General features: G+C 46.5%; 1 protein-coding gene across 3 annotated transcripts in view; it reads right to left on the reverse strand.

Annotated features, from left to right (window-relative positions):
• The window catches only part of LOC121272006 (hydroxylysine kinase-like), a 38402-nt gene that overhangs the window by 6536 nt on the left and 19186 nt on the right, over window positions 1-12680 (reverse strand). The window contains exon 1 of one of the 3 annotated variants that reach the window (XM_041178358.1): window positions 11164-11322. The exons of 1 other annotated variant lie outside the window; for it this stretch is intronic. In XM_041178358.1, the coding sequence (XP_041034292.1) occupies window positions 11164-11175 (12 nt within the window). In that variant the 5' untranslated portion in view covers window positions 11176-11322. Of the gene's footprint in view, window positions 1-1623; window positions 1709-11163; window positions 11323-12680 lie in introns of those variants that run through there. One more of the 3 variants, XM_041178360.1, reaches the window with a different exon arrangement.

Consider the following 12680-nt stretch of genomic DNA (forward strand, 5'->3'; position numbering starts at 1 on the left):
CTTTCCTCCAAAACCATTATTGTATAAATTGTTCAAACACCAGTCCCTGTAAGCAGGTTAATGTATGTTAATGTGTATTATTGAGGTTAAAGGTATACACGTGCAGGGCATTGATTGATTAAGTATCTTGAGCACATATAAGGAGAGAATTCCTCATGTGACTCCACATTCACAGCAATGTGGTTGACTCTTAACTACCCTCTAACATGGCCCAGCAAGCCACTTAATTAAAAGGCAATTAGGGGAGGCCAACATAGGCTGGCCTTGCCAGTGATGCCCACATCCCATGAAAGGAGAAAATAAAAATTTATTCATTTATTCACAGGGCTTTGTATCAGCCGTGGCTCAGTGGGAGAGTCCTTGTCCCTGAGTCAGAAAGTCATGGGTTCAAGTCCCGCTGTAGGATCTGAAAAATCAAGTTGACCCTCTGGTGCAGTACGACAATGCCGACAGCGGTGTGCTGCACTGCTGATGATGCTGTCTTTTGGATCAGATGTTAAACTGAGGCCTTGTCGGCCCCCTCAGGTTGATGTAAAAGCAGGGGAGTTATCCCTGGTGTCCTGGCCAATATTTGTACCGCAATCAACATCACCAAAATAGATAATCTGATTATTCTCAGATTGGGAGTTTGCTGTGTGCAAATTGGCTGTCACATTTGCTGCATTACTACAGTGACTACACTCTCTGTCTGTATTGTCTGCTGCCTTGAGAAGTCCATGTTCTACGGCCGTGTAAGATGTGTGAGGTTGCAGTTCCTCTTCCAATATTTGAGGGGGCTGCTCCTCAAGTTTTCTTTGCACTTCAGCCCCACGCCCCTGCCCTTTGGACACCCGGAGCAGAAGGGACGGGCAGATTGGAGGACCTCTTTGTTAGCTTGCCCCTGGGCCTGTCCAAGGTGGCCATTAACAGGTCCAGGCTGCAGGTGACTGCGGGAGTCACTCAGCCCGACTCTCTGGCCTCTTCCGTGGTTACGTCAAGGGAACGTCAGTGTATAAAAAAACCCAGAGGCAAATTTCTGAAGAAAGAATACCCAACACCACAGTTTTTCTCTTTGCAAGCAAAAAGCTGAAGCCTGGGATGCTCATCTCCGAGGAAAAAAAAGGGCCCATTTCTTGACTCTGTCAGCTGATTTCAATTTTGGCGCTCAGGACTGCTTGAGGGGGGGTGAGGTGCAAAAGCCATTGAAGTCTGTGTGAGAGAGGAATTTGCCACCGTCCACAGGTACAGTCAAATTGCTTTCTTTGTCTCAGGCCTGGTCTGGGTGAAAAATACAGGGTGTATTCTTTGGGAGGCTGATTCTGTTAACGGTCTGATTAATTCTGGAGTCCCCACAGGTCTGTCCCCTGTTCAAGTCTTCCGCAGGTGAGGCAGAAGCCATTTTCAACAGGTGAGGGTCAGCACCGATGAATCACTCAAAGCCACCTCCACTGAAAGCCTTTAGAGATGTCCTCAAAGCAACCCCAAAGAGGTCAAATGTCTCCACCGTCTCATAGGGACTGACCAAAATGGGAGAAGGCTCCTTTGGGAAGGTACCGAATACAGGGACACTCTGTCGGGAACACGCGGAGGTTAAGTCAAGGCAGCGGAAGGGGTGGAAAAACCCAAGCAACTCATCCAACTTACCTTCCACACAACACCAGCTCAGACGTGGCAGAGTCTGGAGACCACGTAGTGGACTTATCAGCCATTTGAGAACCCTCCAAACCTGAGCAGAGGCAAGTCATCCCCGAACCCAAGTGGGTAGGGGGAATGCATAAGGAGAAACAGACACTGGTGTTATCTAATTTGAATTTAAACAGCAATTCTTTTGTATGTTTAGTGACTTATTTTATTTTGCAAGTTATTTTAGCGAGGAATGCACAGTGCTCCATGTGATACAGGATTTCAACTTGTACATTGGTTTTTCCAGGTAAGAGATATCCAAAGGAACCTAACTCCGGCTTTAGCATTGATTCCTATGGGAACCAATGATTCACTCAGGCCGGGTGGGGCGGGGGGGGGTGCAAGGCCCTCTCGCCAACACGTAAAATGATGCGTGGTGATGTCGGGCGGAACTCCTGACATCACCCTGTGTCGTTTAAATTTTCAGGTCGACGGGGGTTCAGCCGAATCAGCTGTGCGCCTGCCGACCTGTCAAAGGCCAATGGAGGCCTTTGACAAAGTCATTAACATAATTAGTGGATCTGCCCATCCAACCTTAAGGTTGGCGGGCAGGCTGGGAGCCCTGGCGGGCATTAGAAAAAGCGTGAAAACCTTATCCACGGGTGGGGTGGGGTTTCATAAATGTTTATAAATTTTTAATAAAAGTGAAACAAAAGTGATGGGCATGTCCCAACTCATGTTGACAGTGTCACATGAGGGGACACATCAGGGAAATTTTTTTTTCTGTTTTCAATATTTTTTAATGTTTAGCCGATCTCCCTGAGGCAGCACTTAGCCTCAGGGAGATCAGTGCACTCTTTCGCGGGCATGCCCTTAATTGGCCTGCCCACGTAAAACGGTGGCGCCCCCCCCCCCCCTCCACACACCCGGTCTTGAAACCCCCCCTCAATGGGGGGAAAATTCTGCGCTTAAAGTTGTTTCACTTAAAGTCATGATTTTCAGGAATGCAACCAAAACACTATGCAAGGACTTGCTGCATTAAGTTGAAGATTGGAGTCTGATTTCCTACTTCACTGATTACAGAAAGAACTAACAAAGCAGACAGAGTATCCTAGGAACTAAGCCCTGAACTTTAATCATCTGCCATCTTTGAGTGATCAACTGAGAATTTCAGAATGAGTCCTGACTTGCAGCAAGCTATAGGATATGTACCTGATCTGTTTTTCAGATTGGGAAACTCCAGTGTGTTATGACAGGGGACTAACAGCACCTGCAGGCAATTTGAACTTTTAAGGAAGACCTGTGTTTTGTTTAAACAGAAATACAAGTAAAGGCACTGAGCAAAAAATGGCTGATAATGTGAAGTGAACACTTTCTGAAAATTCCTATGTGGATTATACTTGACAGAATGGCCCCAAGAGGAAATGGAATGTGGCACCTGAAAGGTTTCAAGGCCTTCTTCAAACAGAGGTACTTGAAAGAGAGAAAGGAAAGATGCAAAAGACTGAACTTTAATCTCTTGTGGTTGCAAAAACAAAAGATTGATTTGCACGTATCAGCAGACATCCAAAATCACCTGCTGATTTATATCTCAGAATGTGTAAACGGTCCGAGAGGAAAAGAACTGGTACGAGGGGGAATTTTTTCCCTTCCAGAATACGCAGGGAAAAATTAGTTAAAAAGCTAATGTGCTGATGTGTGATAGCAAGTAGAAGAACAAGCTAGTCACCCCTCTGCAGCTTGCAGGTAAACGATCTCTCTCCCCCTCTCTCTGTTTCTGGAGGCAAAGCTCAGCAAAGGCCACAATCCAAAGAAAATAGGACAGCTTTTCAGCCTCCCTGCAGAACCAAGTGTCTCCAAACTAACTGTGAACCTGCCAAATCTTCCAGCTCTACTGGAATCACCCAACTTAACGGCCGCAATGTACTACCACCTATGCCTCACGGAGAAGCCAAAGACTGATTCGTATAATTCTTTTAACTTTTATTTGGACTCTTAACATGTCATTTCTGATCTGTGTGTTTGTGTGCTGCATTTTTATTAATTTTTTCTCAGGTTCTAGTAATGAATAAACTTACTCTTTCTTTGACTCAAGAAAGCCTGGTTAAATTGGCTCCTTCGATAATATAAAATATGTTTGGACTGGGAAAAGTTACCCACAGGGGAAGGGATCCCTTTTAAATTAACCCTGCTGTGACCAGCCGAGGGGGTTGAATAAAGAAGGGGAGCCAGCTCATTCATCCTCTTCAGGGCGCATAACAAAATTGGGGTCCCATTGGGGAAGTTGACGAATCAGGGGACCTCACTCAGGTCCCGGTTGTAACAGTGTACATGGGTTCTCTGCTATATATAGGGAAACCCCAAGGCCAGAGTTTTTTCCCTCGTCGGGCAGATTCAATAGGAGAGGGCGGGGCGGTCGGCTACACAATGCGTGGATCATGAGCGGTAGCGCTGAGCGCCGCCTGTGTGGGAGGGGAGAGGGGGGAGAGTCGGGCCTCATGTGTAGTTCAAGCATGCATGCGAAAGAGTGCTTCAATCTCCCTGAGGCACGGAGCTGCCTCAGGGAGATTGATGCGCTTTTTAAAAAAATTAGTAAAGGCAATTAAAATTTAATGAAACATGTCCCCTCATGTGATCGTGTCACAAGAGATGGGGCATGTTTTTACTTTCAAAATAAAGGTTTTATTTAATTTGTATTAGCTTTAGGAAACCTCATCCCGCTCGTGGATGAGGTTTCCTAAAAAATGTAAAGGCCGTTTGGGCTTTTTGTCTGGCCCGCCCACCGTTAGGTTGGACGGGCAGCGTACATTTCAAGTTAATGAACTCATTAATGGCCTTTAATAGGCTTTTCAATTATCGGTGGGCACGCAGCCAACTCCGCCGCATGCCCACCGAATGAAATATCGCGCGGGCACACGATAATGTCGGGACACATGCCCAATGTCATCGCGCGTCAAATTATGTTCGATTGCCGAACATAAAATTCTGGCCCAACAGTGCATAACAGGTTAAAACTGCTGTTCAGATCTATTCAATTGTAAAATGCACAAAAAATAAGAAATCATACTACACAGTTCAATAGTGAAACTTCCTAAGTGGGCTGTCTGTTTTGAAATGAGCTGGAGTCACTTTTGCTTCTCACAGCAGTGTAAGAAATGGCATGGTGAGCTTTTATAATATATCCACAGATTACTAATTATTCTGCAACGACTATGCAAGACCAGGTCTAGAGCAGTGGAAACATTACCTCATTGACTATCTATGAGCAGATATAATGAATCAGCCAAGCAGCTGTAAGGAGCAATGTGGAATGAATGGGATGTGTTATCAATGGACTGGGTAGAGATAAGAACAAGGACATTACTGGTACCCACACATTCTCAGTAGTGAGGAAACAGATGGTTACCAGGCCATCTCACTGAAGGGAGATTAATCAGACAAGCTTAGAATATGCTGACATAATGCAGTATCCTAGTGTGACCTAACTACACAAATAAAAACACAGACATTGAGGCTTTTTAGGGACTTTTAAACTGGTCTTACTGAGGTCAACTAGGACAATTAAGGACAAGATGCTTTCAATTTCCTGAAGAGGTCCACCGGATGCGAATTATAATGTTATAATGAAGAGTGCAGGAGGGCATGCCAGGAGCAGCACCAGGCATACCTAAAAATGAGATGTCAGCACGGTGAAGCTACAACACAGGACTACTTGTGTGCCAAACAGCATAAGCAGCAAGTAATAGACAGGGCTAAGCAATCCCACAACCAACGGATCAGATCTAAGCTCTTCAATCCTGCCACATCCAGTCATGACTAGTGGTGAATAGTTAAACAACTCGCTGGAGAGGGAGGCTCCACAAATATCCCCATCCTCAATGATGGAGGAGCCCAGCACATCAGTGCAAAAGATAAGGCTGAAGCATTTGCTACAATCTTCAGCCAGAGGTGCCGAGTGGATGATCCATCTCAGCCTCCTCTGGAGGTCCCCAGAATCACAGATGCCAGTCTTTAGCCAATTAGATTCACTTCACGTGATATCAAGAAACAGCTGAAGGCAATGGATAGTGCAAAGGCTATGGGCCTTGACAGCATTCCAGCAATAGTACTGGAGACTTGTGCTCCAGAACTTGCCACGCCCCTAGCCAAGCTGTTCCAGTACAGCTACAACACTGGTATCTACTCAGCAATGTGGGAAATTGCCCAGGTATGTCCTGTACACAAAAAGCAGGACAAATCCAACCCGGCCAATTACCGCCCCATCAGTCTATTCTCCATCATCAGTAAAGTAATGGAAGGGGTCATCAACAGTGTGATCAAGCGGCACTTGCTTAGCAATAACCTGACGCTTAGTTTGGGTTCTGCTAGGGTAACTCAGCTTCTGACCTCATTACAGCCTTGGTTCAAACATGGACAAAAGTGCTGAACTCCTGAGGTGAGATGAGAGTGACTGCCCTTGACATCAAGGCAGCATTTGACCGAGTGTGGCATCAAGGAGCCCGAGCAAAACTGGAGTCAGTGGGAATCAGGGGGAAAACTCTCTGCTGGTTGGAGTCATACCTAGCACAAAGGAAGATGGTTGTGGTTGTTGGAGGTCAATCATCTCAGTTCCAGGACATCACTGGAGGAGTTCCTCAGGGTAGTGTCCTCGGCCCAACCATCTTCAGCTGCTTCATCAATGACCTTCCTTCCATCATAAGGTCAGAAGTGGGGATGATTGCACAATGTTCATCACCATTTGCAACTCCTCAGAGATACTGAAGCAGTCCATGTCCAAATGCAGCAAGACCTGGACAACATCCAGGCTTGGGCTGACAAGTGGCAAGTAACATTCAAGCCATACAAGTGCCAGGCAATGACCATCACCAATGAGAGAGAATCTAACCATCACCCCATGACATTTAATGGCATTACCATCACTGAATCCCCCACTATTAACATCCTGGGAGTTACCATTGCCCAGAAACTGAACTGGACTAAATATTTTGGCTACATGAGCAGGTCAGAGTCTAGGAATTCAGCAGCGAGTAACTCACCTCCTGACTACCCAGAGCCTGTCCACTATCTACAAAGCACAAGTCAGGAGTTTGGTGCTTGGATGAGTGCAGCTCCGACAACACTCAAGAAGCTCAACACCATCCAGGACAAAGCAGCCACTTGATTGGCACCACATCCACAAACATTCACTCCTCCATCACTGATGCACAGTGTGTACCATCTACACGATGCACTGCGGGAATCCACCAAGGCTCCTTAGACAGCGCCTTCCAAACTCATGACCACTACCATCTAGAAGGACAAGAGCAGCAGATACATGGGAACACCTCCACCTGGAAGTTCCCCTCCAAGCCTACTCACCATCCTGACTTGGAAATATATTGCTGTTTCTTCACTGTCACTGGGTCAAAATCCTGGAACTCCCTCCCTAACAGCACGGTGAGTGTACCTACACCACATGGACTGCAGCGGTTGAAGAAGGCAGCTCACCACCACCTTCTCAAGGGCAATTAGGGGTGGGAAATAAATGGTGGCCCAGCCAATGACCCACATCCCTTGAATGAATAAAAAAAATAGGTGCCCATCCCTATTTGTCCTTGAACTGAGGGCTTGCTAGGCCATTTCAGAGGGCAGTTAAGAGTCAACCACATTGCTGCAGATCAGAGTGACATGTAGGCCAGACCAGGGAAGGACAATTTTCAATTCCAGATTTCTTTTTCAAATTAAATTCCACCAGCTGCCATGGAGGGATGTAAACACATGTCCCACAGAATCATTACAGTGTAGAAGGATGCCATTCAGCCCATCATGTCTGCACCACTTCCTCGAGTCAGCATTTCACTTAGTGCCATTCTCCTGCCTTCTGCCCATAACCCTGCACATGATTGTTTGAAAAGAAATAACCTCCAGGGCATTAGCTTGGGTCTCTGGATTACTGGCCCATTACCCACTAGGCTACCATCTCCTGTCTGGTTAGGAATCCTTTTTCTGCTGCACTTATATAGGGGTTCCCAAAAAAAAAAAATCCCTCACCAACTATCTCTGGTGATAAATATACATGGATCCTTTTATAAAAGGTTCATGATAAGGCTTGCAGTGAGTGGACAAATGCTGAATGTGGAACTCACTGTCACAGAGTGTTTGAGGCAAATATCACAAATGCTTTCAAAAGGATGTGGGAAAAGGGGATAGAAAGATACTGAAAGGCTGAGGTTACGTAAACGGAATGGGAGGAGACTCATGCGGCGTGTACACACCAGCAGGGACTAGTTGGGCCGAATGGCCTGTTTCTGTGCTGTACTTTCTGTATAAAACTCCAACCATCTGCATCCTGAGTAGTGACTAGAAAAATGAAGCACAGCAAAAAGCCTCTAGTTCCCAAGGGTGCTTCATCCTTTGGAGTTCAAACAAGTTATTTGTGTCAAGCATTTAAGATCTTAATTCAGAGATAAAAACAAAAAACTGCGGATGCTGGAAATCCAAAACAAAAACAGAATTACCTGGAAAAACTCAGCAGGTCTGGCAGCATCGGTGGAGAAGAAAAGAGTTGACGTTTCGAGTCCTCATGACCCTTCAACAGAACTAGGTGAATCCAAGGAGGGGGGTGAAATATAAGCTGGTTTAAGGTGGGTGGGGGGAGAGAAGTGGGGGGGGGGGGGGGGGGGGGGGGTTGTGGTTGTAGGGACAAACAAGCAGTGATAGGAGCAGATCATCAAAAGATGTCACAGACAAAAGAAGAAAAGAACACAGAGGTGTTGAAGTTGGTGATATTATCTAAATGAATGTGCTAATTAAGAATGGATGGTAGGACACCCAAGGTACAGCTCTAGTGGGGGTGGGGTGGAAAGACTAACAGGGCATAAAAGATATAGATTTAAAAATAATGGAAATAGGTGGGAAAAAATAATCTATATAAATTATTGGAAAAAAACAAAAGGAAGGGGGATGGTCCAGACTGAATATTGAATTCAACAACTTTAGATCTTGAACTCCCTCCTCCATCCCCACCCCCTTTCCGTTTCTTCCCCCTCCCTTTTGTTTTTTCCAATAATTTATATAGATTGTTCTTTTCTCACCTATTTCCATTATTTTTAAATCTATATCTTTTATGCCCTGTTAGTCTTTCCACTCCACCCCCACTAGAGCTGTACCTTGTGTGTCCTGCCATCCATTCTTAATTAGCACATTCGTTTAGATAATATCACCACCTTCAACACCTCTTTGTTCTTTTGTCTGTGACATCTTTTGATTATCTGCTCCTATAACTGCTTGTTTGTCCTTACAATCACACCACCCCCCCCCACCACTTCTCTCCCCCCACCCACCTTAAACCAGCTTATATTTCACCCGTCTCCTAATATTCACCCAGTTCTGTTGAAGGGTCATGAGGACTCGAAACATCAACTCCTTTCTTCTCCACCGATGCTGTCAGACCTGCTGAGTTTTTCCAGGTAATTCTGTTTTTGTTTAAGATCTTAATTCGTCAGTCACAGAGAAATTGGCCCGAGACTATTGCTGTTCCTGAGATTTGAGGATGCTAATAACAAATTATAAACTTCAAGTTAAGAAGATAGTTTTTGTCATGGGGGAGGTTGGTGAGTGGGAACCTTGGGGGATATAAGCAGCGAGGGTCACCGTGGAATATTTCTGACTCTTTACCCTTCCCTCCACTGCAGGCAGATAGCATCAAGCTCACCCAAGCACAAGGGGGAAAGGGAGGAAATTAGAAATTGGCGACCTATTTCACTGTTGAATGTGGACTATAAGATTCTGTCCAAGGTCATCGCCAATCGGGTCAAATCCGCTCTGGAATTAGTGATCCACCCTGACCAGACCTGCACTGTGCCGGGCAGGAAGATCTCTGACAGCCTCGTGCTGCTCAGGGATACGATTGCCTATGTACAGGACAGGGGTGTGGATACCTGCCTCATCAGCCTGGATCAGGAGAAGGCCTTTGACAGAATATCACACACCTACATGGTGGATGTGCTCTCCAAAATGGGGTTTGGGGAGGGAATTCGCAATTGGATCCAACTGCTCTACACTAACATCAGTAGTGCAGTCTCAATCAATGGATGGGAATCAGAAAGCTTTCCTATTAAATCTGGAGTCAGGCAGGGCTGCCCTCTCTCGCCTGTTCTTTTCGTGTGTTGCATAGAACCCTTTCCCGGGCATAAGAGGAGTGACGATCCCAGGCAGTGGAGGCACTCAGGTCAAAGTCTCCCTGTACATGGACGATGTCGCCGTCTTCTGTTCGGATCCGCTGTCGGCGCACAGACTTATCCACATCTGCGACCAGTTCGAACTGGCCTCGGGAGCCAAGGTAAATCGTGGGAAGAGTGAGGCCATGTTCTTTGGGAACTGGGCTGACCGATCCTTTGTCCCCTTCACTGTCAGGGCGGATGGCCTGAAGGTGCTGGGGATATGGTTCGGAGGGACCAGGGCACGCGTTAGAAACTGGAAGGAGAGGGTGGATCCTGTGGGATGGTTCCCTGAGCAGACTGACAAAGTCATTTGGCAGAATGCCTCATCGCCAGAACTTTCCAACAAACACCAAGATGTAGCTTGGCTGGTGGTGAGAAAGGCCCTCCTTGTAAGATCCTTCCGACATGCCAGGAGTCTCACCCCCTCTGCACGTTGCCCTCGAGATGGCTGTGGTGGGGAAGAGACCTTTGTTCACCTCCTTGTAGATTGTGTCTTTGCGAAGAAGGTCTGGAGAGAGATGCAGTGGTTTCTGTCGAGGTTCATCCTGAGCAGTTCTGTGACAGAGGACTCTGTGCTCTACGGGCTGTTCCCAGGGACACACACCGAGACAAACATCAACTGCAGCTGGAGGATCATCAACTCGGTGAAAGACGCTCTTTGGTCTGCCCGAAACTTGTTAGTTTTCCAGCGCAAAGAGTTGTCCCCGACCGAGTGTTGCAGACTGGCACATTCCAAGGTCCAGGACTACATGCTGAGGGACACAGTTAAGCTTGGGGCAGCCGCCACAAAGGCGCAATGGGGAAGGGTCGCTGCCTAAGACTTTTCTGCCACAGTGCACTGGGGGGCTGGGAACTGTAAAGAGCCCCTCAGTCTGTACAGATTAAAATGTATGTCTGCCAATGATTGTAATATTCATTGTTTGTACTGATACACCTTGCGATTCATGTTGTAAAAGTTGAACCTGATTGTATTTTTGTAATGGTGATTTTGAAATAGTTCGAAATGTTTTTGAAGATTTATGAATAAAGTATATTTTTGCAAAAAAAAAATCAAGCTCACCCAAGCTCCATCCATGTGGAAAACAGCCGTGCAAGAGTAGGCAGAGGAGCTAAACACAACCTTTCCTGCCCTGAATGCCCCCTCCCCCCACACTCCTGTACACATCAATTGGTCTTGAGGCAAGTGAGAGCTGACAGGGGGTGGTGGGGTGAGGCGGGAATCAGACAGATGGGGGGAAAATTGGGAAAAGGACGAGCAAGGGGTGTGAGAGGAAGAGAATGGGGAGGTAGCGAAGGAACAGGAGGATACTTTCAAAACTTTTCATTTAGAATTATTTAATGAATGAAACCATTACTGTACCTGGCAGCTCATCCTCGAACACTCAGAGATTCATATGGGAAATCTCAAGGAACTCAGAATTCCGGCCAACTGAGAATTAAAAGCTACACAAGCTTTCAAATCGTAATCCACTTTCTACACAGTTCCTGAAACCTCCAACTGGGGACTACAAACAAATACATCCCTGTGCATACAAAAGCCTGAACATTTGTTCCCCTCTTTTAAAGAGACCTCTGATGACACACTATATGGCCTCTGACATCCTAAAGCAGCTCACACGCAGTGAGGAACTTTGTAATGTAGGAATTGCAATTTGAGCACAGCAATGAGATAAATGATCAGGTATTGTTTTAATGATGTTAATTGAGGGCTAAATGCTGGCCAAGGCTCATTCAGCAGCACCTTCCAAACCTGCAAATCTACCACCTGAAAGCACAAGGGTAGCAGACACATGGGAACACCATCACCTAGAAGTTCCTCTCCTTGTTTCTAAAGGTATCCAGTAATGTGGCTAAAACATGGTGGGATAAATGTATTAAACATCTAAATCAGCCATGATCTAACCAAGTGGTGGAACAGACTTGAGGGGCTGAATGGCCTCCTCCTGTTGCTAATGCTGGACAAATCTGTTCCAATCTGCACTTCAACCATCTGTTGGGTCAATAATTCCACCCAAATTGGACAACCTACCAGGCAGTTATAGATTGAGCATTTAACCTCAGCCACTATTCAGGGGGTAGCCTCTTAGTGAAAAGACCCTGGTTGAAAATCCCACTCCAGAGACTGGAGCATATGACATGGGTTGACACCCCAGTGCAGTACTAAGGCTGCACATTCAGAGGTGCAATCCTGCGGATGAAGTATTAAACCGAGATCTGCCTTCCCTCTCAGCTGGATGTGAAAGATCCCATAGCAATTTTTAAAGCGTGGGGGAGTTTGCCTGGTATTCTGTATTCGTTCAGTTACTGCCCATCCCTAATTACCCTTGAGAAGGCGGTGGTGAGCTGTCCTCTTGAACCGCTGCAGTCCATGCGGTGTAGGTACACCCACAGTGCTGTTAGGGAGGGAGTTCCAGGATTTTGACCCAGTGACAGTGAAGGAACGGCCGATATATTTCCAAGTGAGAATGGTGAGTGGCTTGGAGGGGAACTTGCAGGCAGGGCTGGAGAGAGCATAGTGCCAAACAGTGTGTTTTAAATGGACTTTCACATCGTCCAGACTGAGTAGCCAGAACCACGGGCCCCCTTCAAACAATCGGAAGCAGAGCTTTTTAAAGCTGCTTTGTCAGTGTCAGTGTCAATTTCACTGAGTTGCCGGACTGCTGCTTCCGACCTTCACAAGGTCCAATTTTTTTTTTTTGGAAAGCCCGCCAGAAATCCACGAAGCTGCTCGAAGGTCAACAGCGACTCAACAACTGTCAGGGGAGTGTTCCTGCTCGAAAAATGGCAAGTGAAACCCCTGGGATTTTAGAACCCATTGGATGCTCTGTGTGTGGGACGGTGGGTGAGGCGGGGGGGGGGGGAGGTAGGTAAGGACGT

Source organism: Carcharodon carcharias, chromosome 32 (genome assembly GCF_017639515.1).
Source record: "Carcharodon carcharias isolate sCarCar2 chromosome 32, sCarCar2.pri, whole genome shotgun sequence".
Lineage (NCBI taxonomy): Eukaryota > Metazoa > Chordata > Chondrichthyes > Lamniformes > Lamnidae > Carcharodon > Carcharodon carcharias.